Source organism: Mesocricetus auratus, unplaced genomic scaffold (genome assembly GCF_017639785.1).
Source record: "Mesocricetus auratus isolate SY011 unplaced genomic scaffold, BCM_Maur_2.0 Super-Scaffold_100010, whole genome shotgun sequence".
NCBI lineage: Eukaryota > Metazoa > Chordata > Mammalia > Rodentia > Cricetidae > Mesocricetus > Mesocricetus auratus.
In genome coordinates, this window is record NW_024429194.1 from 86,315,828 (window position 1) to 86,338,745 (window position 22,918).

Below are 22,918 nucleotides of genomic sequence, written 5' to 3' on the forward strand. Positions count from 1 at the left end.
GTGGGGCTAAAATGGCCAGGGAAGCATGTGGCTCCCAGAGCATCATGGGAGAATGTGCATCTGTAAATCAGGGGGCCAGGGAGGAGGTGTGGACTATGGCAATGTGGACATGACAAGGGGGGGGGGTCTGGAAGTGGGGGTGAGAAAGATCCATAGAGGATGGCACCTTCTAGTTTTGGAACTGACAGGTGGGGTGCCCCTGGTGAAGAATGGGTGTTGGTAGAGCTGCCCCCCTAGTAACTAGCCGCTATACCATTCCTTGTCCTTATCTTAATTGGCTCCCTCTGTGGTCCCTTCCTACCCTGTGCCCTTCATCAGTTGGGAGGGGCAGCCCTCCATCCTGTAGTGACTGGACTTGGAGTCAGCACCTGTTAAGCTCTTGGCCAAGACTGGAATCTGAGCCACCAGCGAGGCTGATCCAAGGGGGGTGGGGCTTTTTCATCAGTTTCCTGGACGAATAGCAGAAGGTAGATCTTAGCATTAGTGAGGGAGTGGTCTCTAGGTAGGTTAGTCTCACCTGGATCAGTGATGCTATCCAGGCTGAGGATGGCGAGTGAGGCCGGGGCGGGGTGTAGGTTTGCTCAGTAGGTGCTTCGAGCTTCACAAATGTAGAGGATGGATTACGGCAGAGGTAGAAATGGTGCCCGGACTGTCCCAGATCTCTGTTTATAGCTACGAACTTCCCCAGTTGCTGCTGGGTTGTCATGTGACCTGGAGATCAAATGGAATGCCAAAAGTAGCTAAGACAGACTGGGCAGGTTTGCTATGCAAGTCTGAGGACCCGGGTTCAATCCCAGATCTGGAAGGCAAACACAGGAGGATCTCAGGGACTCCCTGGATAGCCAGTCTAGTAAACTGGTGAGCTCCAGGTTCCGGGAGACTCTTCTGTAAAAGTAAGATAGAGGGCTGGGGGGGTGGTTAAATGAGTAAGATCACTTACTGCACACACAGGAAGGGCTGAGTTCTAACCCCCAGAAACCATATAAAAACCTGGGCTTGGCTGGACACACAGTTGTAATCCCTGGTAAGGAGATCACTAGGCTTACTGCGTGCTGACTTGGCTGTAGATGCAGTGAGGGGCCCTGTCCTTTTGTATATTTGTTTGTTTGTTTGCTTGCTTGAGACAGGGTTTCACTGTGTAACAGCCTTGGCTGTCCTGGAACTTGGGTGGTAGATCAGGCTGGCCTTGAACTCACAGAGATCCGCCTGCCTCTGCCTCCCGAGTGCTGGGATTAAAAGCGTGTGCCACCACTGCCCGGCTGAGAGACCCTGTCTTAAGGGAACAAATCAGAGAGTGATGGGTAGGGAACCTTACATTTTTCTCTGGCCTCTGCATGTGTACTCCACATATGCGCATGCACACTCATATACCATACATGTGCACACACCAAATGGGAAAAGAAATAGTCAGATGATTTAAGGAGGGGTCCTAAACAGCTAGAGACATGCACTTTGCTGCAGGAATGAGGGTGTGATGGGTGGCACTGAGCAGCTCTTTTGGTCTGTGAGGAAGCAGCAGAGTGGCTGTTGAGGATGTCCCAGGAAGAAGACCACCTTGGCTTGGTTCTGACCTTGCAAAGCCAGCCTGGACTGCCACCTCTGGACCTCTTTTTCCGAATGTGGGGGGAAATCAGTCCTGTCTTATTTTAAGCCTCCGTTTTCTCTTTCCTGTTGACGAAATGCAGCTGAACTGAGACACTGCTGCTGGTGAAAAGGGGTGGGAGGCAGCTGGTGGGGTCTGGCCTGGAACGGCACAGTGACGATGAGATGTAGGAGTGGGTGTGGTACTGATGCAGGGGGTGGGGCCTGTGGGGAGGAGCTAGTACAGAAACTTGGGGACCCTGATGACCCCCAGAAGCTATTGGAACCTGTCTTAATCAGGGTTTCTGTGTCTCTGATGGATTACCAGGGGATGATGCAGAGGCCATGTTTACAGGCTTGCTCCCCATTGACTTGCTCAGCCTACTTTCTTATAGAATGCAGGACCACCAGCCTAGGGATGGTACCTTCCACAATGGACTGGGTCCTTCCCCACCAACCACTAATTAGAAAGAATGCGCTACAGGCTTGCCTACAACCCGATCTCATGAAGGCGTTTTCTCAATTGAGACTCCCTCCCCTCACATGACTTCAGCTTGTGTCAAGTTGACACAAAACTACCCACTACAGAGTCACAAACCTAGTTTCCAGGGTGCAGAGGAGAGGAGTAGCTGAGGGGTACAGTCTGGCTTGGTCTCCAACAGGAGCAACACTATGGTCAGCAAGGGAGAAAGTCATAGCTGAGAAGGGACAGCGGGGCCAGGAAACCCAAATGCAGACATCTCGAAGCCCCGTGGAAATGGGGCCCTTGGGTGGGGCTGGCTGTACTAGTGGGTGAGCTGTGAGCTGGGGTGAGCTGTGAGCTGTGTCTGCTGACGTGGAGGATGCAGGTAAGTTTGTTCAGCGCAACCCCGTGAGGATGCAGAAGGACACTGGAGTGGGAAGGGCCCAGGAGCAGTACCTGTGGGAACCAGGGCATGGATGCTGGGAGGAATTATAGCCATGAAGGGGACTTGTCCAAACACAGCCACGCCCAGCAAGAGATCTGGGGTGACTAGGTGGGTACTAGGAGGCCTCTGGCATCTGAGAAGCTTCCAGATTCTTCACGACACCATGTGGGAAATGCTGGTGTCTCCAGGACAACAGGCCAGGGGCCTAAGGGACTCCACTGTCTTCTGCTAGGTTTGTCTGTGACTACTGGAGTCCTCCCTGTAAGGTGGCATGCCAGGGCCCTGAACTTGAAAGCCCCAAAACTTGGACAGGATGGCCAGCTGATACCAGTAGGGGGATCTGGAGGAGGCTGGGGTGGGTAGGTCCTTGAGACTGGAAGGCTTGGTGACTCCTGTGGGCTTTCAGGCTAAGCTTTCAAGCTTGGCTTGGCCTGTGTGACAAATATTCTGGAAACTCTGGGGAGAAAGGGACGAGAGGATCTGATTAGGGCTGAAGAAAGATCATTATGGTTACACGCTCCGGCTACTGAAAAGGAAACCGAGGCTGGGCCGGAAGCTCCTGTGGCCTCAGGGATGGCAGGAGAGCAGGCACATTGCCCTGCGCCTGGGTGGTGCCTGGCTAGGCCTTTGGAGCCTGCTAGGGCTAGTGCCCTGGGTAGCAGCACAGACGAGGGTGAAATTCGTGCCTCACTTGCCTTACAGACCAGAAATCTCCGCAAGGAAAAGGGAGTTGAGAGATGGGGAGAGAGAGGGAGGGAAGGAGGGAGGGGAAGGGGGGAGGTTGGAGAGAGAGGAAAGGGGGGATAGAAAAGGAAATGGATGGGTTAAGAGTGGGGTTTTTAGGGCCTGGATATAGACTAAACCACCCATCTCCCACCCCACTGGCAACATGGGGCCCTAGGCTCCACTTCCCCACAGGGTGCCTGGGAAATGGCGTCTATCACATGCTGGGGAGGATACCCCACGGGGTCTGGGAGCATGAGCCCACCTTTTCCCTCATACCTCTACATGCCCTTCCTGCGTCTCACAGGTCGGAGGCTCTGAGTAAGAGGGTGTGGTTGCCTCAGACCTGGCCTGGCTTGCCAGGCACTTTGAGGCATTTTGGATGCTTAGTGAGTGTTTGCTGACTGAAGGGAGGGGTGAGGGGAAGATGGAGGAGAAGGAAGAGGCCTGGACAGTACCAGCTAGGCCAGCCAGTGTCATTACCATAGGTAAAGCTATGATGACACGGGGTCATTCAAAACTGGGCCTGTGGTTTCTGATTTTTGCCCGAGGATAGTTATTTCTTTTGACTTTATATGTGCTTTAAATTTTCCTAACTGGTCATATTTATCTGGAGGGAGGAGCAAGCAAAGCGAAGTGATAACGGCTTCCCAAGAAGCTTCCGGAAGTATTCTACGCTTAGGAACCCTGGCTGTCAGTTTCCCTGTTTTTCTACTCTGTTCTGCCCAGAAGAACTTGCAGGGGAGGAGGGAGGTGGGGTGAGAGAGACTCCTCAGCCATTTTCTGTGACTGTAACTCAATCAGGACAGAGAATCAGTGCTTGTTGGGCTCATAGCTGTGGGCATTCAGGAGCGTGACAGCGGCAGCGGGTAAACCCTTCGTGCTGCACCACGGCAACAAAAGACATCACATGACTGAACAGAGCAGCACGTTGGCTCCCGTCTCTCTTCCACATCAAGTCACTCTGGCCATCGTACGGAGCCACCTTCATGACCCCACCCTACGGCCTCCGAAGTTTCTGCCTCCACAGATGATCAACGTAAGAATTTGGGGTGTGAACTTCTAGTTTATGAGCATTTGGAGTGCATTCACACCCATCGGAGAGAACTAACTTTACTCGGCTCCTTCATGTAGGCCCCGGGTGCGTTCCTGTGTGTCAGCCCTCACCACACGCACAGGCAGAAACAGAGAAAACTCTATTACAGTTTGGCTGAGAGGTGCCCCCAGAAAGCTCTTGCGAAGAGCCTGGTACCCTGATGCTGCTATTAGGAAGACATGTGATCAGGAGATGCAGTCTGTGGGCTGTTCCGTGGGTGAAGTCATAGCTGGATGGGCTGCTGGGGGCGGGAAGCCGTTGGAGGAAGCAGGTCCCTGGGAGCATCTCTTGGGCAGATGTGTCCTGTCTCCAGAGGTCCTTGTCCCTCCCTCCCCTTCTTCCTGGCTGACAAGTTGGATCAGCTTCCCTCCGCCCTTCCACCGTGATGCTCCACTGTGACAGACCAACCGACCAAGAACGGAACCTGAGAGCCAAAAGAAATCTTTCCTCCGTTAGGTTGATTTTGCCCAGGGGTTTTTGTCACCGCTGTGGAACTAAAACAGCAATCTCATTTCACAGATATGGGAACTGAAGCTCAAACACAGCCACAGGCCACACAGCCTGGGTGGCTCTCTCCAGCAATGCTACCCCACATGTCTCCTTCTCTGGGTCAGTTCTGGGCTCCATGGAAAGGGCCTTGTACTTGATTTTCTTTTCAGGGTCTTTGATTTCACTGTCTGGCCATCTGTGGGAGGAACCATCTGCTGGGCTGTCCTTGCAAATTCTCCTACCCACTCCCTCCCTCCTGTTGCATGAACATTTTTCCGGGGTAGATGCAAACAAAAACCTGCTCCCCATACCCCAGACAGGCACCAAGGACAGACCAAAGGAACAGTTCCACTGATGTCCAGGATGGTGAATTAGTGAGTTTATTGGACTTATTTATGGAGCATGGGAGATCCCAAAGCAACTGTATCACTGGGAAGTCACACCCAAGCATGCATGATAATCTCCCCAAAGCTGTAGACGGAGCCCCTTCTTCAATTAACTTTCTACATTTTATAGCATGTAGCATCCCTGCATTCAGTTACCTATAGCTGGGGTGGGGGAGGCGGGACCTCAAGGGAGGGTCTGATGACACTTTCCCCCCTTCTGTGTGGGGATGTATGTCAGCAGCTCTGATCCTGAGGACCTCTTGTGGAAGTCACAGCTGGCCTGGTGAAGATGCCAATGCCTGCTGCGTCCAGGGAACAGAATTCTGCAGCGCGTCCCTTCTTTTGCTAAGAAGCAGCAGCTTGTTGCATTTCCCCCCAAGCAGGGCACTGAAGCCAGGATGCAGGGAGAAAGAAGCTAGGCCATGGTCCCAGGTTACTACATGTAAATAGTCATCCATTTAAGGAGAAATTCATGGGTTCTTATCATTAAGAATAAAGACGCAAGCTGAATCCTACCTTCCATCTCACCAAGTGAGCAAGAATAGAACCTATGACTTTGAAAGAAGGTTCTAGAAGGTCCAATCGGTGGCCCATCAAATTGCTTGTCAAACCCTGAAAACCAGCCACCCCTGAATGCCAGCCTGAGCAAAGGGGACCTCAGAGGGCCGAGGTAGACAAGGTTCAATGGGAGATAGCCATGTAGCCGGGCCTAGGACGGGAACCAGTTAAGGGGACACTTCGAGGGATGTGTTTGTGGGTGGCTTGGGTGTTAGGGGTGTGTGTGTGTGTGAGGAGAGAGCAAAAGACGACAAGGCTTGGGTGGCTTGGGTGTGAGATGCAGTGGGGGGGTGAGTGGTGTGGGCAAAGAAGTGTCTGTCCCCTCGGGTTCTGTGTGTAGCTAGGTCCCTGTGCCACAGCTACTGTGTGAGAGTGTGCTACCACATGTGGTGGCTGCCCCTGGGCGTAGGAGGAGATCTTATCAGCGCTAGGTGTGTGCGTGGAGTTTCAGGCTACCTCATCACCCCCCCCCCCGCACCTCTCCACCTCCCATTGGGCCTTGCCCCTCATCCTCCGTACAGGAAGTGGGCTCGCCCTGGGTTTCAGTCTGCTGCTGGCCTAGCTGCTGTCTGCTATCTAAGCTGCGGAGCAGGAGATGGCCGTGGACCCAGTCTCCAGGCAGCCTGCAGGGAGCTTACCACCTCAACTCCATGTCGCAGCCAGGTGATGTCTCTGTGTGGTCCCCCGGGAGCCCAGGGTGCCCCACCACCTCTTGCTGGTCTTCCCAGGGGACAGGGGCCTGGGAAGACACTCATCTCTGATTCAGTCCCCAGTGTAGTTTCTGTCTGGGCTTTGATGCTCAACCTTGTCTTGGGATCCCCTGGGGATCTGGCAGCTTGGCTGTCAGGGTTTCTCCTTTAAGGATAAGCCCCTTCCAATGCCAGGCCACAGGAGCTTCTTCACAGCTCACGCTGTGGGGGGCTGTGAGCCACTTTGCCATGAGGCCCTTCCCGCATGGCGCCGTCTTAGCCCAGAGGGGCAGAGGAGGAGGTGGGTATTTAGACTCATGGGCAGCATAGTGTGTTTGGGGAAAGTGGGATCCACTGCTGCTTCCTGTGGGTGGGAGCCTGAGGGAAGGCTCTTTAGGCAGCTAGGGAGGGAGAGAGGGAAGGCAGCTGGCTATGCTGACCCACAGGTATCTGAGGGCCCTAAACTGAAGGCCAGAGTCAGGGCCCTAGCTTAGATGTATCTCTTGGTTCCCTGAGTGGTTAGAGAAGGCAGGAGTGTCTTTGGGCACTGGGCTCCATCTCTGAGGCTACCTGAGGTAGGCGCTTCCCACTATTAGCTGTGTTTCTAACACTTCAGGGCCCGGAGGGGGGGTGGCTGAGGAGGGAAGAGCTACACTTCTTTTCATACATTCTTCCAGGAGATGTCCTCAGTTGAGCAGTAAAGATGCGTGTGTGTGTGTGTGTGTGTGTGTGTGTGTGTGTGTGTGTGTGCGTGCATGTCTTTGGTGGGCAGAGAAGGGACATCTGAAGTCAAAGGTCAGAAGCAGGTCAGCTAGACAATCTCCTGCTTGTCACCCTCCCTCAGCTGACCCTGGATAGACCTGTGGGGGAGCCTCAGTCTGCTCCAGGCTGAGACTTGCTCCTTCTATCCCGAGAAACAGGCTGCTTTGCGCCCATATAGAAAGAGCCGCCCCAGAGCCTGCTCTTGTTCTGTGAGACCGTGCCCTGACACGTGTGGGTCAGTCCAGGCCAGGGATCATGGCTGCTAGTCACTACTGACCCATCTCTGTCACCATCGTCACTGTACTGGAAATCAGGTGACCCAGTTAGAACAGCCTGTGGGGTGACAGGCCCCTGTGGAGGCCTCAGTGGAGACATATGAGTCAGGGGTGGGAGCGTCTGGTGGTTGTGAAGGGCATGCGTGGGCGAGCCTTGGGGGGGACAGTGCCTGGGACGCTGAGACCTCGAGCTGCGCCTGCTCTACCCTAGGCTGGCTTCATGTTATGTGGTTTCGAGTGGCTGCCTTAGTCTCCCAGAGACTCCATTTCTGTCTTGCCCCAGCCAGAACCTTCCAGAACCTTCCATATGTTCTTCTATCTAACACTGTCCGTGATAGGTGGATGCCCCTGTACGTCTCCACCCAGGGCTGGGGAGCAGACTGACTGATTTTTCCTACTCTGTTGTGCTTTGGGCTGGCGCCTGTGGTCTGGCCCCGGCTTGCCTGTGATTTTTCCCCTTTTTCCTCCCTCTTCCTTTCCCCAGGGCTAATGTCACAGGTCTCTTCCAGCTTGAGGCTGTTCAAATGTCTGGGTCTAACCTGGGTGACTCCCTCATCAAAACTAACAGTACTTTATCTCTTGTTGGGCCCCTAAGGGGCTGTGGGGGACCCTTGTTTAGGCTCTTCAGGGACCCATAAGGGTTACCTTCTTGCCCTATCACCCACAGGGAGTTGATCCTTCAAGACAGGGAGGTCCTAGGTGGAACCCCAGCTCTGTAGACTTGACCCTGGGAGCCTTGGTCTCCTTGTCTGTGAAGCAAGGACACAGAACAGCTGCTGAGCTTCCAGGCAGAAGGGAGTGGCTGGAAATCTAACGGCCTCGGCATTGGCCTAAGCAGAGCTCTTTGAACCTACCTGGAAAGCAATGTCACAAGGCCATCACTCGCTGCCCTACAGATCCCCGACCACCTGTGATTCCTTCAATGCGTGACATTTATGGGCACCCCCTGTGTAACAAGCTCAGAAATTAGGAGTGGGCACTCTACCTTGTCAGGCTGGCAACTGTCGTGCCGGAGGGATGGACAGCAACTCAGGTCAGGACATCCTTCCTTCATGGGGGGGCCAGGGTGAGCATCACAGAACTAGGAGAAAGGGGGCTTGGAAATGGGCCTCAGAGGACAGCAGGAGCCTTGGGGACTGGGGAAAGGACAACTCCAGAGAGGCTCTTAGAGGACCAGACCAGAGCCCCCAGCTTGGGGAGGCTGCAAGAGCTACCTAGGACAGGGCACAGCCTTGCTCTGCAGGCTCTTCAGGGTCAAAGTGGTGGCTCTTGGTGGCCATGTGTAACCCCCTCTGAGCCTACCTTTCAGCTTTCATCCCATTGTTTGGGTTCACTCCTTGAAAGACCAGCACCCAGGGCAGAGCATCCAGGGACCTCTGGAACCCCGTGCCTGGCAGCTGCTGTCTGCAATGTGATAGGCACTACATTGGTAGTCAGACTCAGGGGTGAATGAAATACAAATGTGCCTTGTCCTCATGGACTGTCTGTGTGTGCATGGGTATGTAAATGTGTGTGTGTGTGTGTGTGTGAGCATGAAAACAAATGGATAAACATGGTATTCACCTTGTTTTCTACTGAAGTGTCTATGGTTTTGGTTACCTCCACCAACCATGGTTGGAAAATATTAAACAGAGAATTCCAGAACTAAGCAATTCATGCATCTTACATTGAACACTGTTCTAAGCCATGAGCTAGAGCCTTGAGCTATCCTCTATCCTGCACGGGACCTGAGTGGTTCCTTTGCCCGGAATATCCATCATATAGATTCACATTCATCGTCACCTAGAGGGCTGCGTTGTCCAATCACCCCTGCAGGGCTCACAGTGCTCCGATGAGTGCCCTGCACCTCACCTCACCTGGTTACACAGGGCGGGCACCTGCTGGAATTATTCTGAGTGGGAGAAACCACCATGCTCGGGAGAGCCGGGGGCTGTCCCTAGGAATCTTCCTGTATCTCTAACCCTGCCATCGATGTCTCATGATGGGCTTGTAACTTACAGAAAAAGCATAGTATGTGTAAGGATTGCTTTGGTCCCGTGTCTTAGGCATGCTGGGAGGTTTTAGAGCATGTCCTCTAGGGGACAGATTTACTTACTGTTGTACACAAGCAGACAATACTGGTGCAGCATGGAGTGAAGGATGGCAAGGGGGTGACACATGATTAGGACTGGGAAGGAAGGGAGTGGGCTCCTGTGGGACAGCGTCCTGGGGCTGGGCTGCACTGGATCTGGCTGGGTGGAGAGCCAAGCGGGTTGTGGGCCCCGACTCGTTCTCACTCGGATCTCTGGTCTCTTCCGCTAGGGCTTCTGTCCTCAGCTCTGCAGCGTGGATGTGATGGCTGCCACAGCTCTGCCCCAGCGCCTGTCCCTCTACATCCTCCTCCTGCCCTTGGCTACACCTTGGGTGTCTGCAGCAGCTAACGGTGAGAACCCAGCATTTCCATGTCTGCGCTTTCCCTGGGAGGCCACATCCCAGCAGGAGGCGGGGGAGGACAGGCTGCTGATTGTCCCTGTTTGGCCATGGATAGGTCATGGGTCCCTTCTATCTCTGGAGCTCAGTTTCCTTCCTTTGAAGTGGGTCTGAATGGGGGGGTGTTGACAAGAGGCTCAGCAGGTAAAGCACCTGTCGTGCAAGCGTGAGAACTTGAGTCCACCTTTGCAACACTCACGTAGAAACTGTTCAGGAAAGGGCTGGCAAGGTGGCACAGTGGGCGGTGCTTGCCCCACAAACCTCGCAGTCTGAGTCCAATCTCCCAGATCCATGGAAGAAGGGTACAGTCAATTCCAATAAGTTGTCCTCAGGTCTCTACACACACGCCATGGCATCTGTGCCGAGTACACCTGTGTACCTGTGCACACACATTATGAAGAAGAAAACAGGGCATGGTGGTAAATACTTGCAGCCCCAGTGATGAGGTAGAGACAGGAGAATCCCTGGGACTTGCTCACCAGCCAGCCAGTCTACCTGGATTGTCAAGCCAGGGTCTCAGTGAAAGACCCTATCAAAAATCCAGGCACGCACGCACGCACGCACACAGGCACATGCACGGGCGCGTGTGAGCACACACAGAAGCAGCAATGAAATGAGTTTAGTCCCTTCTTTGCTTTTCTGAGTCTCCTGCCTCCTCTGGCAGGCATCGGGTGCTGGGAGCAGGGTAGCAGACATACCCAGAGGCAATGTGTGCCCTGCAGCCAGTCACTCATACCCTCACTTGCCCACAGACTGTCCCCATCTCAAATGCTTCTACAACTCGAGAGCCAATGTCTCCTGCATGTGGAGCCCAGAAGAGGCCATTCAGGGCATGTCTTGCCACATCCAAGTCAAGTCAAACATCCGGTGAGTGTGGCCTGGTCACAGAGCAGAACCTCAGGGCTGTGGGAACTCTAAGATGTCCTGACCCCGAGATTCATAGTAGTTAGCCCAGGCTCGGCCACTCGGTCGTTTGGGCTCCTGAAAGTGGGTGGGATCCAGGCTCTAGCTGAGAACTGCAGAGGTCCTGGACCAGGTAGTTTGCGGACAGTCCCTGTGAGCCTTTGGTGCCAGGGCATGTCAGAGGCAAGCGGGGTGGGTACTCAGTGATTTCTAATCTGGTATTTTGGGAAAAACCTCAGGCAGTTGTGGGGCCAGAGACCATTGCCTGGGGTGATGCTGTCCTGTGGGGACAGAAAGTATCTGACAAGCCACAGACTTCTTTAGGCTGCATGGAACTTGGGGGCTCTGGAGTGAGGGTGAGGCCTGAAATGATTTGTGCTCCTTGGTTACCCCGGCTGCTGAGAGGCCAAGATGGGGGCTGGGGTGGCGAGGGCATGAAAGGTATTCTAGAGGGGAAGAGGGAGGCATCTGGCTCCTTGCCCACTGTGCTGCTGTCCCTAGCGCCGGGAGCACTGAGAAGGGTCTCTGGGTAGCTCTTTAGTCCGGCCTTACTTTCTAAGGTGTCTTTTCTGTTCTGCAAGGACTTGGAACAAAACCTGTGATCTATTTCTTGTGAAGCAGGCATCCTGGGCTTGCAACCTGATCCTTGGGCCTCCAGATGTAAGTAGTGTGTGTGTGTGTGTGTGTGTGTGTGTGTGTGTGTGTGCGTGCTCGCTCGCGCACGCGCTCACACACGCATGTGTATGTTCCTTCCAGCTGTGGGCTGAGGTTTCAGGGTGGTCCTGGAGTCCTGCAAGCATCAGCCTGGTGACGTAGAGCAGTAGAGCAGGCTGCCTGCGCTGGGAAGACAGGAGGTGGGGTATTGGTCCTGCACCCTTGCTGCCCCTGCACAGATGCTTGGTCCCCCACTCTCTGCTATGGGACATTTTTTTTTGTCCCAGTAACAATGACAATCATACCAGACTGTTGGAGAGAGTTGTGTGCTAGAGTTGGGCCTCATATGAACCCACTTCTTGATGTGAAGCTGAGTGGTCTGAGCATCCCTAACCCCAGGTTCTAAAGTAGCATGGGGAGGGACCACTGTGTTCATCTGAAAGACGTGAGCAATGGCTGCCTGGGATACACTTAGTATCTAGCCATTTCCTTCTGGAAGAGTCAGGGGGTAAGGCTATTCAATAGGTCCAGTTCTGCCTTCTCTGTGGATGACCCACTTAGCTATTTGCATACCTCTCATGATGGGCAACTTTCACTCAACTCTGGTGGCCTACTTCTATTTATATCAGGGATTAGGGAATGATTATACTCCGTGTGCCAAGCCCAGCGGCTGCCCGTGTTTGTAAATAAAGTTTTATTGGAATGTGGCCCTGATGTTGGTTCATTTCCTGCCTGTAGTTCTTTTAGGACAATAGCAGAGTTGAGTTGTGACTGAGACTATGTGGCCTGTGCAGCTAAAACTCTTCACAGCCTGGCTGGCTGCAGTGTTTGCTTCCCCTGGGAGACTGGGAGAGGCAAGGCATGTCCTTGCCTTGACACTTTAATGGCCCCTTCTCAAAGGCCTTTCCTCCCTCACAGTCCCAGCCACTGAACTCTGTAGACTTCTTCAACATGACCATGGAGTGCCAGGAAGGGAAGGGCTGGCGCAGAGTGAGGACCTGCAACTTTCATCCCTTTGAGAACCGTGAGTGTGGAGCCTGGGTTTGTGGGTCCCATCTTGCCCGGCAGTCATCAATCTCTGAGCCCTTCTCAAACCAGTCCCAGAGCCCACCTGAAAAGCTCTGCTACCAACCCTCTCCTCTCCTCCCCACCCCCACTCCTGCCCGGAGGACTCCCACACACCCTTCAGCTCTTACCTAGTTGTGGGTCTGTCTCCGCTGTTGGGCTGGGAACTCCCTGAGGGTAGTCTCTGCTGGCCCTGCGGCTCCTCTCTGAGCGCTCAACTCCAGGCCTGAGCAGGCAGTGCTTGTGGAAGGTTTGTTGAATGACTGAGTGACCTTGGAGGCCACCTCTAGAGGAGAGAAGAGATAGAAGAGAGATCCAGGCAGAGTTCAAATCAGAGCCCCGCCTTGACTCTGGATGGCTGGAAGGCCATTGAACATGGTGGGGCCTTCATTTTCTCCTCTGTAAAGTGGGGAGAATTGAGGGATATGATCTAGGATGCATAAACTCCTCAGCATCTAGGTATAGAAAAAAAACTTGCATTTTGTGGGTGGGCAGACTCTCAGGGTTACAGACCTAGAGCAGGTTAGTTGAGGGAAGATCCACACAGGCTGGGCATGTGGCTACAACACTTGCCAAGCTTGTACCAAAACACTCTCACAAATATGAATAAACAAATATATTGAATAAATGTGTACATGTAGTGTAATTGAGAAATGAATCATAAACATGCTTATGATTTATATGTACATTTAATAATAACTTGTGGAATACACAAATATAAATTTATATTAAATGCTATGTAATTATAGTTATGTTTATAATTATTTAAATTTATGTTTTATACTATATGAATGTATTCATATGAATACAAACACATCAATAATAAAGATACCTGGATAAAACAAAGTACAAGAGCTGGTCCCTGAAGCTCTCAGATCAGTATTCAAGCAGGGCAAGGCTGCTTGCCCATCACTCTCAGCTGGTTAGTCATCCTGGAGAGTGCCTCAGGTACCAAAAGCTCAGCAGACATCTCAGTCCCCGACTCAGGCATTCCAGGAGGGGGTGTGCACAAGAGAAAAAGATCCCAGTTAGGTTCACTCTGCCAGGTGTAGGGGGAATAACACGAGAAGGGGTGCAGGACTGAGGAGAAGCAGGAGCAGGGGAGAAGCAGGTGTAGAGGAGAAGCTGTTGCAGAGGAGAAGCAGGAGCAGAGGAGGAGAAGCAGGTGCAGAGGAGGAGAAGCAGGAGCAGAGGAGAAGCAAGAGCAGAGGAGAAGCAGGTGCAGAGGAGAAGCAGGTGCAGAGGAGGAGAAGCAGGAGCAGAGGAGAAGCAGGAGCAGAGGAGAAGCAGGTGCAGAGGAGAAGCAGGTGAGGAGGAGAAGCAGGTGCACAGGAGAAGCAGGAGCAGAGGAGAAGCAGGAACAGAGGAGAAGCAGATGCAGAGGAGAAGCAGGAGCAGAGGAGAAGCAGGTGCAGAGGAGGAGAAGCAGGAGCAGAGGAGGAGAAGCAGGTGCAGAGGAGGAGAAGCAGGTGCAGAGGAGGAGAAGCAGGTGCAGAGGAGAAGCAGCTGCAGAGGAGAAGCTGGTGCAGAGGAGAAGCAGGTGCAGAGGAGAAGCAGGTGCAGAGAAGTAGGAGCAGAGGAGAAGCAGGTGCAGAGGAGAAAGTGCAGCAAGTGCAGGGGAGGAGTCAGGGCCGTTGCTGAGGAAGAGTTGGTACTGGGGATGCTGTGTTGTGAGAAACAGGCTGAATAGTCTTGGCAACTTACTGATTGATCTCTGATATCTGCTCCCTCGTCTCTGTCTGCAGTTCGCCTGATGGCACCTCATTCACTCCAAGTCCTCCACATTGAGACCCAGAGATGCAACATAAGCTGGGAGGTCTCCCAGGTCTCTCACTACGTTGATAAAGACTTGGAATTCGAGGTCCGCATGCGTTCCCTGGGCCACAGCTGGAAGGTGAGGACACAGCCAGTCCCCTGCCTCTGCTGCGCCTTCCTGTTCTGATGCACACCTTTGTCCGCCTCATCCTGGCCCTCCTGTATTGCTTGGCGCTGCCTGTTCCTCCCTGCCCTTATTGCCTGGGGACGCATCTGGGTCCACATCCTGCTTAAGCCAGCTTAAGCGAGACCCAGCAGCTGCTTTTCCACACTCCAAATCCAGCACATTTCCTGGGTCCAGGGGTTCAGGAGGCGGTGAACTGGGACTCATCATCCGCACACTCATTCCTAAACACACCTGGGGACCCTGGAATTCAGGACCCCAGCAGCTGGGGGAACAGGGAGGGTCAGGGAGAGATTGCTTGCTTAGCCTCTTGACCTGGTTGGGGGAGGTGAGTTGGACGGTGGAGTCCTTGCTGACGGGGCACCCATCTCTGCTCAGGATGCTCCCCTGCTAAGCCTCAAGCAGCGACAGCAATGGATTCACCTGGAGACGCTCACTCCTGATACCTCATATGAGCTCCAGGTGCGAGTATTGGCCCAACGAGGTGACCACAGGACCTGGAGCCCCTGGAGCCAGCCCCTGGCCTTTCGGACAAGGCCAGCAGGTACAGTGGGCAGCATGTAGGGATCTGGGCAGGGACCAGGGTGCTCTGGGAGCTGCAGGAGTGGGTTTGCTTACCTCATCTACCTACACCTCCTGTAGACTCATCAGAGACAGGACTACTGAGGGGATCAGCCATGGTCTATGTGGAGTAGGAAGTCTAGTGTCCACTCTCAGGGCTGAGGGCTACTTTTCTCCAGCTTTACATGTGGGACAGGTGCTCTGCCAAAAACAAGGTAGACACAGCCTCTTATCCTGAACACTGTGGGGCTGCCATGCTGGTGGGGGACCCTTGAGGGCCTGTCCCTCAGCCTGTCGCTTGCTGAGTTCAAGGGGCACAGAAGCTCTAGGTGTGATGATCAGAAGCAGCCTCAGTAACTGAGGTAGGGGGTCAGTTAGTACAGCGATGGGCTCTGCCCGGAATGCCATAGGGCCACTGCTTCTAAGCAGAGCCTGCCTCTCTGGACAGGTGGGCTTAAGCAGGACTGAGGGCCAAATCCCCAGTAAAAGCCAACCTGGCCAGACACTGACACCTGCCAGGGTGTGACATGGGGGGTGGGTTTGGGCTTCAGGTGACCTGCTGGTGAGTCACGTCTCGCCTTCTAATTCTTGCACCATGGACAGGTCCCTGGAGGGAGACCCTACCCCTGCTGTGGCTCAGACACCTTCTCCTGATCCTTGGCTGTCTTTTTGGCTTCTTGCTGTGTGTCTACGTTTTGGTCAAGTGCCAGTACCTTGGCCCATGGTAAGGAAGTTCCTGCCGGGATTCCCTCCTATCCCATCTCCAACATGCACAGCTTTCCAGGCTGGGCTGGATCCTGCTCCCTCACTCCTGGCCTCCCTCTGTCCCCTCCCCCAACAGCTAGCTTGTCCCTGTGTCCCACCTCGTCGATCAGGTGGAAGCTGATCGTTGCTCTTGGCCCACTCCCGTCGAGTCCAACCGGGCCATAGTCCTGTCTAACCCTCCTTAGAGATTTCCCACCACACCAGTAACATATTCTGACCCTTGCGGGCTTCCACTGGAAATGGTGGGCCAATCAGAAACTGGCTCCCCTTTCTCAGGGTTAGATACGTTCAGGTTCTGGGCAGCTTAGCGAGCAGAACATGAGGTGGAATTCAGTTTCTATTCACTGTCCCCCGAAGGCCAGCTGCCATTATGCGGTGCACGGCAGGCACCGCCATCCGTGGTGTGTTCACTAGGAGACCTGGTTCCTGCCTCCCTCTCTGGCGTGTGTGCAGTCTCTCCCACGCGAGAGCCATCTATTGGCGAGTACTCAGTTCTGGGTCCACAGGGTGAGCGACCCTGTTAGACATCTGGTTTAGGTCTATCTTGTCAGTGTGTCATCTCCTGGGGAGCAGAGGCTGTCTCTGCTGTCCACTCTTGTGTCCCCAGTACCCGATGCAGTGTTCTCCCCGGCGAGTGGACGTGGGATGGGCCTGTCTCCTGCTCTCAGGACTGGAGAGCTGGAGGGAGGACACGCTACCCCTCCCTGCCCTCCCCCCCTCACCTCCCCCCTCCCTCTTCCCCGGCCAGGCTGAAGACAGTTCTCAAGTGCCACGTCCCAGACCCCTCTGAGTTCTTCTCCCAGCACGGAGGAGACCTTCAGGTAGGATCCGGGGGGAGAGACAAAGGGGGGAGTGGTGATGGGCAGTTCAAGGACATGCTGCAGGGCAGAGGCGTGCTCAGGCGACCATGGCCGTGTCCTCAGTGAGCGGACACGGATGCTAAAGCAAGCGGCCGTTCTCACGCACACAGCTCTGTCCCTGCTCTGGCATAGCTCTATCCAGCCACACAGCCTCGACTCGGGTTCTGGCTCCACCCTGCCTGGCTGTGTAAGCTTGAGTAAGTTACAGATCTTCCCAGCACCGCAGTTTCCTCACTTGTACAGTGGGGGAAAGTACGCCTTACTGCGTGCACGGCCCCGTGAGTGTTGCCGGGCACAGTGTGGGTGCTAGAGAGCTGCAGGCCTCCTCGTGGCTTCTGTCCCTGTGAGCAGAGCGATTCCTGGCGGGTCCAGTGACTCGCCGCAGTAACGCAAGTCCTCTGGTCACCTGGGTTCGTTTTCCAAGTGTGGCCCACACAGTCGCAGCACCTCTCTCTAGTCTACCTGATTCAGGCTAGAAGCTTCGAGAAGCAAGGGGTGGGTAAAGGGTGGGGTGCAATCTGCTGTTACTACCTCCAGCCTGACTGGGTTCCTGTGATTGAGAAATATGTGGGGGGGGGAGGAGTCTAGGGAGCTGTGCTAAGACGGGGATGCCGGGGCTAGGCCCTAGTCCGTCTGGGTTGGCCTTGTGGGCCCCATCAGGGCTGAGCAGGGCCCTTCTAGAATCTCTGAGAGACTCCCAGAACTGAGGACGTCTTATCATAGTTCTCTTGGAGTGTGCGCGCATGTGTGTATTGTGTGCATGCGTGAGTGTGTGTGAGTGTGTGTGGTATGTGTGTGTGTGTTGGGGTGAATAGCTCCGTAAGCTGTTTTTTTTTGTTTTTGTTTTTGTTTTTTTCTGAAACCCCTCTGCCCTGACTGTGGTGAGGTCTTGACCAATAGACAGTTGCAGGCAATCCTTGTCTGGCTGTGGGTCAGCAAGGACTGCTGTCTTGTGTGTTGTGGCCAGGGCCCGTGTTCTTGGCCACTGGTGTCATGAATCCTACCCCACCTCCATGTAGGTCATAGCAAGGGGGTGCGGGCCATGATGGGGAGAGGCGAGCCGGGGTCCACCAGTCCTCCATCACTGCGGGCAAGACTCGTTCCTTGCGGTGCCAGCTGCCTGTGACGTGAGCGGGATGGGCCCTCAGAAACGCCGGTTGGCTGGTTAACTCCGTACAAGACAGTGGGGACCCTGTCCCTTCCGTGTCCTCACACCTAGTCTAGTCCAAGTATACAGCAGGTGCTCAGAGGCCAGCTCTACTCGCTCCAAGCCAACATCCCCGCACACCCGTAAAGCAGCACTGTGGCTGTGCTGGTCTAGTATGTGGCCTAGTTCAGGAAGGCTGCAGGTCGCGCCTAGGTTGGGGAGGGCTGGAGGATGCTGCAGGATGGAGAGCGGGAGGAAGGGAAGGAGGAAGGATTGAGTTCAGTGCTACAGTAGGAGGCAGAGCGGCCCACTTACTCTCCTTCCTTCCTCTGGCAGAAATGGCTCTCCTCGCCCTTCCCCTCATCCTCCTTCAGCCCCACTGGCTCTGCACCTGAGATCTCTCCCCTGGAGGTGCTGGACGGAGACACCAAAGCCATGCAGCTGTTGCTGCTACAGCGGGACACAGCCCCCTCCCCCTCGCCCAGCGGTCACTCGCAGGCCAGCTGCTTTACCAACCAAGGCTACTTCTTCTTCCATCTGCCCAACGCCTTAGAGATTGAGCCCTGCCAAGTGTACTTCACCTACGACCCCTGCATGGAAGAGGACGTGGAGGAGGACGGGCCAGGCCCGCCCCAGGGATCTCCCCTCCCGTCTCTGCTGCCCCTGGCTGGGGAAGAGGATGAGTACTGTGAACTCCCACCCAGGGATGACATGCTGCTCTTCTCCCCCAGCCTGAGCTCCCCCGATTCTGCCTCTGGGGGGGTTGTAGTCCCTGAAGAAAAGCCTCCCCTGTCCCCTCAGGAGGAACTGCCCCTGCTACCATCCCCTGACCTGATGGGCTCGCCGTGCCCTCCGGAGCTGGTGCTGGGAGGTGATGGAGAGGGGCTGTGTGCTCATGGCTCAGGGGAACAGGCCGATGTCCCCGAAGATAGCCCTTGTGGGCAAGCTCAGGACAGGGCCCTGGCCTCTGTCCTGTCTCTCAACACGGATGCCTACCTGTCTCTTCAAGAACTGCAGGCCCAAGATCCAGCCCACCTGGTATAGACAGGTGGCCAGGATTGGGAGCCAGTTGCCTAGGTCAGGTCAGGCTTGAGGGGGGCCGGCTGAGGACAGTTCCTAGTCACCTGCACCCCGACACTTCTGAGCTCCACTTACTGCTCCCTGGCCCAGCCAGGACCTGGGGTGTGGAGGGGTAGTCAGCTCGTCTTCCCTGTTTAGCCATGAGGGCACTGGTTTCCTGGACCTGCTGTACTCACTCCTGCTCCCCATCACAGGGCAGCCGGTACCTCTTCCATCACTGAGCTTGCTGTGGCTCCCTACTGCCCTCTGTACCATTTCCTGTCCCAACTTTTGTCCCGCCAGCGCTGCTGAGGGACAGCTGTCCTCAGGGTGTGATGTGGCTGCCACTGTCTTAATCAGAACAGCTGTGTCTGCCCAAACTGAGAGACTGGATGTGGCCTGCTGACTGCTGACATTCCCTCATAGAAGGAGAGGATGGGAAGGGTCATCAGACTGTCACCGGAGAGCCCAGCCTCTCTCCTGCACCCCATCCCAGCTAAGTGTAATTCCGCCCCTGGTGCGTGTGTTCCTGGAAGATGCTGGCATATTCTGCCCCTGGTCCTGTGTTCCTGGAAGATGCTGGCATATGCAGAAGGGGGAGGATTGGCTGACGTGAGGGCTCCATCCATGTGGCTATGGGGACATCATCACCTATTCTGGGGGCGGGTTTCTGCGATACAGCTGTTTGGGAGTCACCTCTATTCCTGTAAGTAAGCCTAGACGCCTCAAAGGTTCTTCAAGCTGGACTTGAGTGGATTCACGCCTTTCATGCCATATGTGGGAGAAGTAGATATTTGTTCATGTGCCCCCTCCCCTCAAAAGGCTCACACAGCAAGCATTGTGTCAGCACTGCCCTTTGTGGAACCCTCACAAGCATCCCAGGGGGTCTCCTGGCGTCCCCTCTTGACTCACACCTATTCAGACACTATTCCGTTGTCCTCACCTAGGTGACAAACACCCCTCATCTTGTCCTGTAAGCCCTGCTTCTAAGGGCGGTGCTGCTTCCTTAATGCATCCAAATGTCTCCAGTCCATACTAGGAGATGATGGGGCAGCTCCTGACCTATCTTCCTTCTTTGGAGTTACTCCCTGACCTCACAGTGACAGGTTCAGTGTGGACACAGATACTGGCGTAGCAGCGGCTGCTGGATCTACCCACGCCCACCTCACCAGTTTGTGAGGGAGCCTGCTGGAATGTGAGCTCCGAGCCCCAGCAGTCCAGGCAGGGATGGCATGCCTGGGTGTGCCGTCTCACCCTCAGAAGAGAGCATTGCTCTCCACAGGCAGCTCCTCCAGCACAGAGCCTCCGTGTCTGCCACTGTCCCAGGGTTGATGGCACCGTAGGGATAGATCCCACATCCTAAGGGAAGCAGAAACTCAAAACTAACGGATGCCCTACCTGTCCCATGGTTCCAGCTCACTACTCATTGGTTGTCTGGACAGACCACAGGCCCACAGGCTGGGCCTGATCTAACAATCAGATTGTCTCTTGACCGTATGTCCTGAGAGCAGGTGCTTGCAGCAAGGCCCCCAGGCTTAGCCAGAAGATATGAGGCGATAGAGAGGACCTTCAGGGCTCATGCAAGAGTTTTCCTGCCCGGCAGGGGTCAGAAGGCCGGCTTCCTTCTGTGTGAAACCCCACCCATCCCCTCCTGCCACAGAATGCTGTCTGTGGCCATCCCCTCTGTCTCAACCATGGACCAGACCCAAATTCTATACCCACACTCTGGACTGTGTACCCTGGGCAAATGTAAAACTTTGGAATCGAACTTATTTTTACTGTCTGAAGAGTTGTGGGGAGGATTTGGCTTTCTCTCTTTTAAAGATCTGTGTATGCCATCTTTGTAATTTCTCCTGAGAAGTTTTAAAACTGATTGGTTTTTTCTAAATACACTTATTTAAAGATTTTTCATCATATGGCTTCTGTGGCTGGAAGACCCAATCTTTCTATTAATAAAATATGATTGTAAAAAGCAGGTACAATAAAACTATGTAACGTGTGGATCTGATCTGGGGGTGGAGCCTAGTGGCAGAGCACTGCCTAGCTGATTCCATCCCCGACACTGCAACAGAATACAGTGGGATAGTGCTTATCTCAGTGCTGTTGGAAGTCTAATATCTCAGTCTAGAAGGGTGATGCTGCTGGAGACTGAGAGAAACTTCCTCGGTGAACAAAGCATGGCTGCTGAGAACATCTTAGTCATTTATAGGAATCAGGTTTCTGTGCGCAGATATGCTCCAACCTCTCTCTCTCTCTCTCTCTCTCTCTCTCTCTCTCTCTCTCTCTCTGTGTGTGTGTGTGTGTGTGTGTGTGCAGACATCTTAATTATAATTATCACTTTTCAACTGTGTGTGTGTAATCATCTTAATGATCACTTTCCAACTATTAGGACTTTTCCAGAGTCTTGAGAAGCAATAGTCAGCAATCTCTAGCATTCAATGAAGCTGCACATGTGACAGACATGGCTAATTGATTATACTCATTCATGGCAGACACTGCTAACCAATTGCACCTATACATGGCAGACATTGATAGTTGATTATACTCATTCACGGCAGACATTGCTAATCAATTGTACCTATACATGGCAGACATTGCTAATAGATTATACTCATTCATGGCAGACATTGCTAACCAATTGCACCTATACATGGCAGACATTGCCAATTGATTATACTCATTCATGGCAGACATTGCTAACCAATTGCACCTATACATGGCAGACATTGATAGTTGATTATACTCATTCACGGCAGACACTGCTAACCAATTGCACCTGTGCATGGCAGCCATTACTGCCTTCCACAGAAGGCTGGATGCAGCTTTTAGATTCTGCAGTACTGTTTCTGAGGCAACCCCAACTAATAAAAGCGGGCGCCTACTGACATATCCAGGTCGCGCTGCCTCTCTGCTTCCTTCTACAAAGGAGCTCTTCGCTTTCCCTGGCTGATTCTCTGGGCAGGGAGAGCAGATGCTGGGATGGTGCGGCTGGATGTCAGTGAGCAAGGCCCGGAAGCCCAGCTGTCCCCCATGTCCGTGAGAGACCAGAAAGGAGCCACCGTAGGCCAGGCGGAGATGGAACCATGGGCCAGCGCCACTGTGTGTCCTACAGAGGTCTTGGGAGAGGGGCCAGGAGGGAGCAGCTGGCAGGGTAGAATAGGGAAGGGGGTGCCAGGATTCCCAGGCTCAGATTTCAGGGGAAAGGCACCAGCTGGAGAGCAGGCACAGCCCAGGCTCCGGAGAGCCTCAAGAAGCAGAGTGGGGAGCAGGAAGCATCTGGGAGCACCTACGGGTTCAGGGAAGGGGAGGAGCTTCAGGCCTCTCCAGTGTCCTTGTTAGCCTGGCCTATATCTTCATTCCCCAGGTGGCATCTCTGCTCTAAGCAACTTCCAGAGCCCAGGTCTTCAGGCAGATTATAGGAGAAATAGTTTGTTCAAGTTGAAGACAAAAATCCAGCCCTGCCTTACTGAGTGTGGCGGTCATCAGAGACCTCAGGAAAGTGAAAGTAAAACCAAAACACTGAAGCACATTGGAGGCAGGTACTATGGCTTGATCCTGAACCCCGGCACGGGGAGGGGGCCTAAGCCAGGGGATCTCAGGTTTGAAGGTAGCCTGCTACATATAGTGAGTTCCAGGTCAGTCTGGGCTACATGAGAAGCCTCTGTTCCAAAATAAACAAATAAATCTAAGTAAATAAATTTGGACAAATGTAATTGAATAAATAAATGAATTTGAATGAAGGAACAAATAAATGCAAGCCAGCCAGCTCCCTCTGTCCCCACCCAAAAGCATATCACTTCTCGTGGCCCAGAGAGGCGGGCGTTTGCTTCCCACTTTGCAGATGAGGAAACCGAGGCTCGGGATAGTTGAGAAGAATAGCCACTAGTGGGCAAGGCTTAGATTCTGTGCTTCCTGTGGCTTTCTGAGTGCCAAGAGACACCTCTCAAAGGCAGAAAACCAGGAAGCCCCGGTTTTCTCAGCCTCCGGGTAGCCAACCTCAAAGAAAAAAGAAGCGATACCCACCACACT

The 22,918-nt window shown here is 53.9% G+C and overlaps 1 protein-coding gene across 2 annotated transcripts; it reads left to right on the plus strand.

Moving 5' to 3' along the window:
- The first annotated feature begins 6,296 nt into the window (after positions 1-6,296).
- Positions 6,297-20,864, plus strand: Il2rb (interleukin 2 receptor subunit beta). Of its 2 annotated transcripts, XM_040754197.1 has the most exons (10): positions 6,297-6,404; positions 9,769-9,889; positions 10,689-10,803; positions 11,421-11,499; positions 12,412-12,517; positions 14,304-14,452; positions 14,876-15,041; positions 15,662-15,782; positions 16,572-16,644; positions 18,167-20,864. In XM_040754197.1, the coding sequence occupies exons 2-10, from the start codon at positions 9,802-9,804 to the stop codon at positions 18,872-18,874; spliced, it is 1,605 nt and encodes a 534-aa protein (XP_040610131.1). In that variant the 5' UTR covers positions 6,297-6,404; positions 9,769-9,801; the 3' UTR covers positions 18,875-20,864. The 2 variants fall into 2 exon arrangements, with proteins under 2 accessions (XP_040610131.1, XP_040610132.1); XM_040754198.1 differs by lacking the exons at positions 6,297-6,404; positions 9,769-9,889 and adding an exon at positions 11,596-11,693 and having other exon boundaries at positions 10,779-10,803.
- The last annotated feature ends 2,054 nt before the right edge of the window (positions 20,865-22,918 follow it).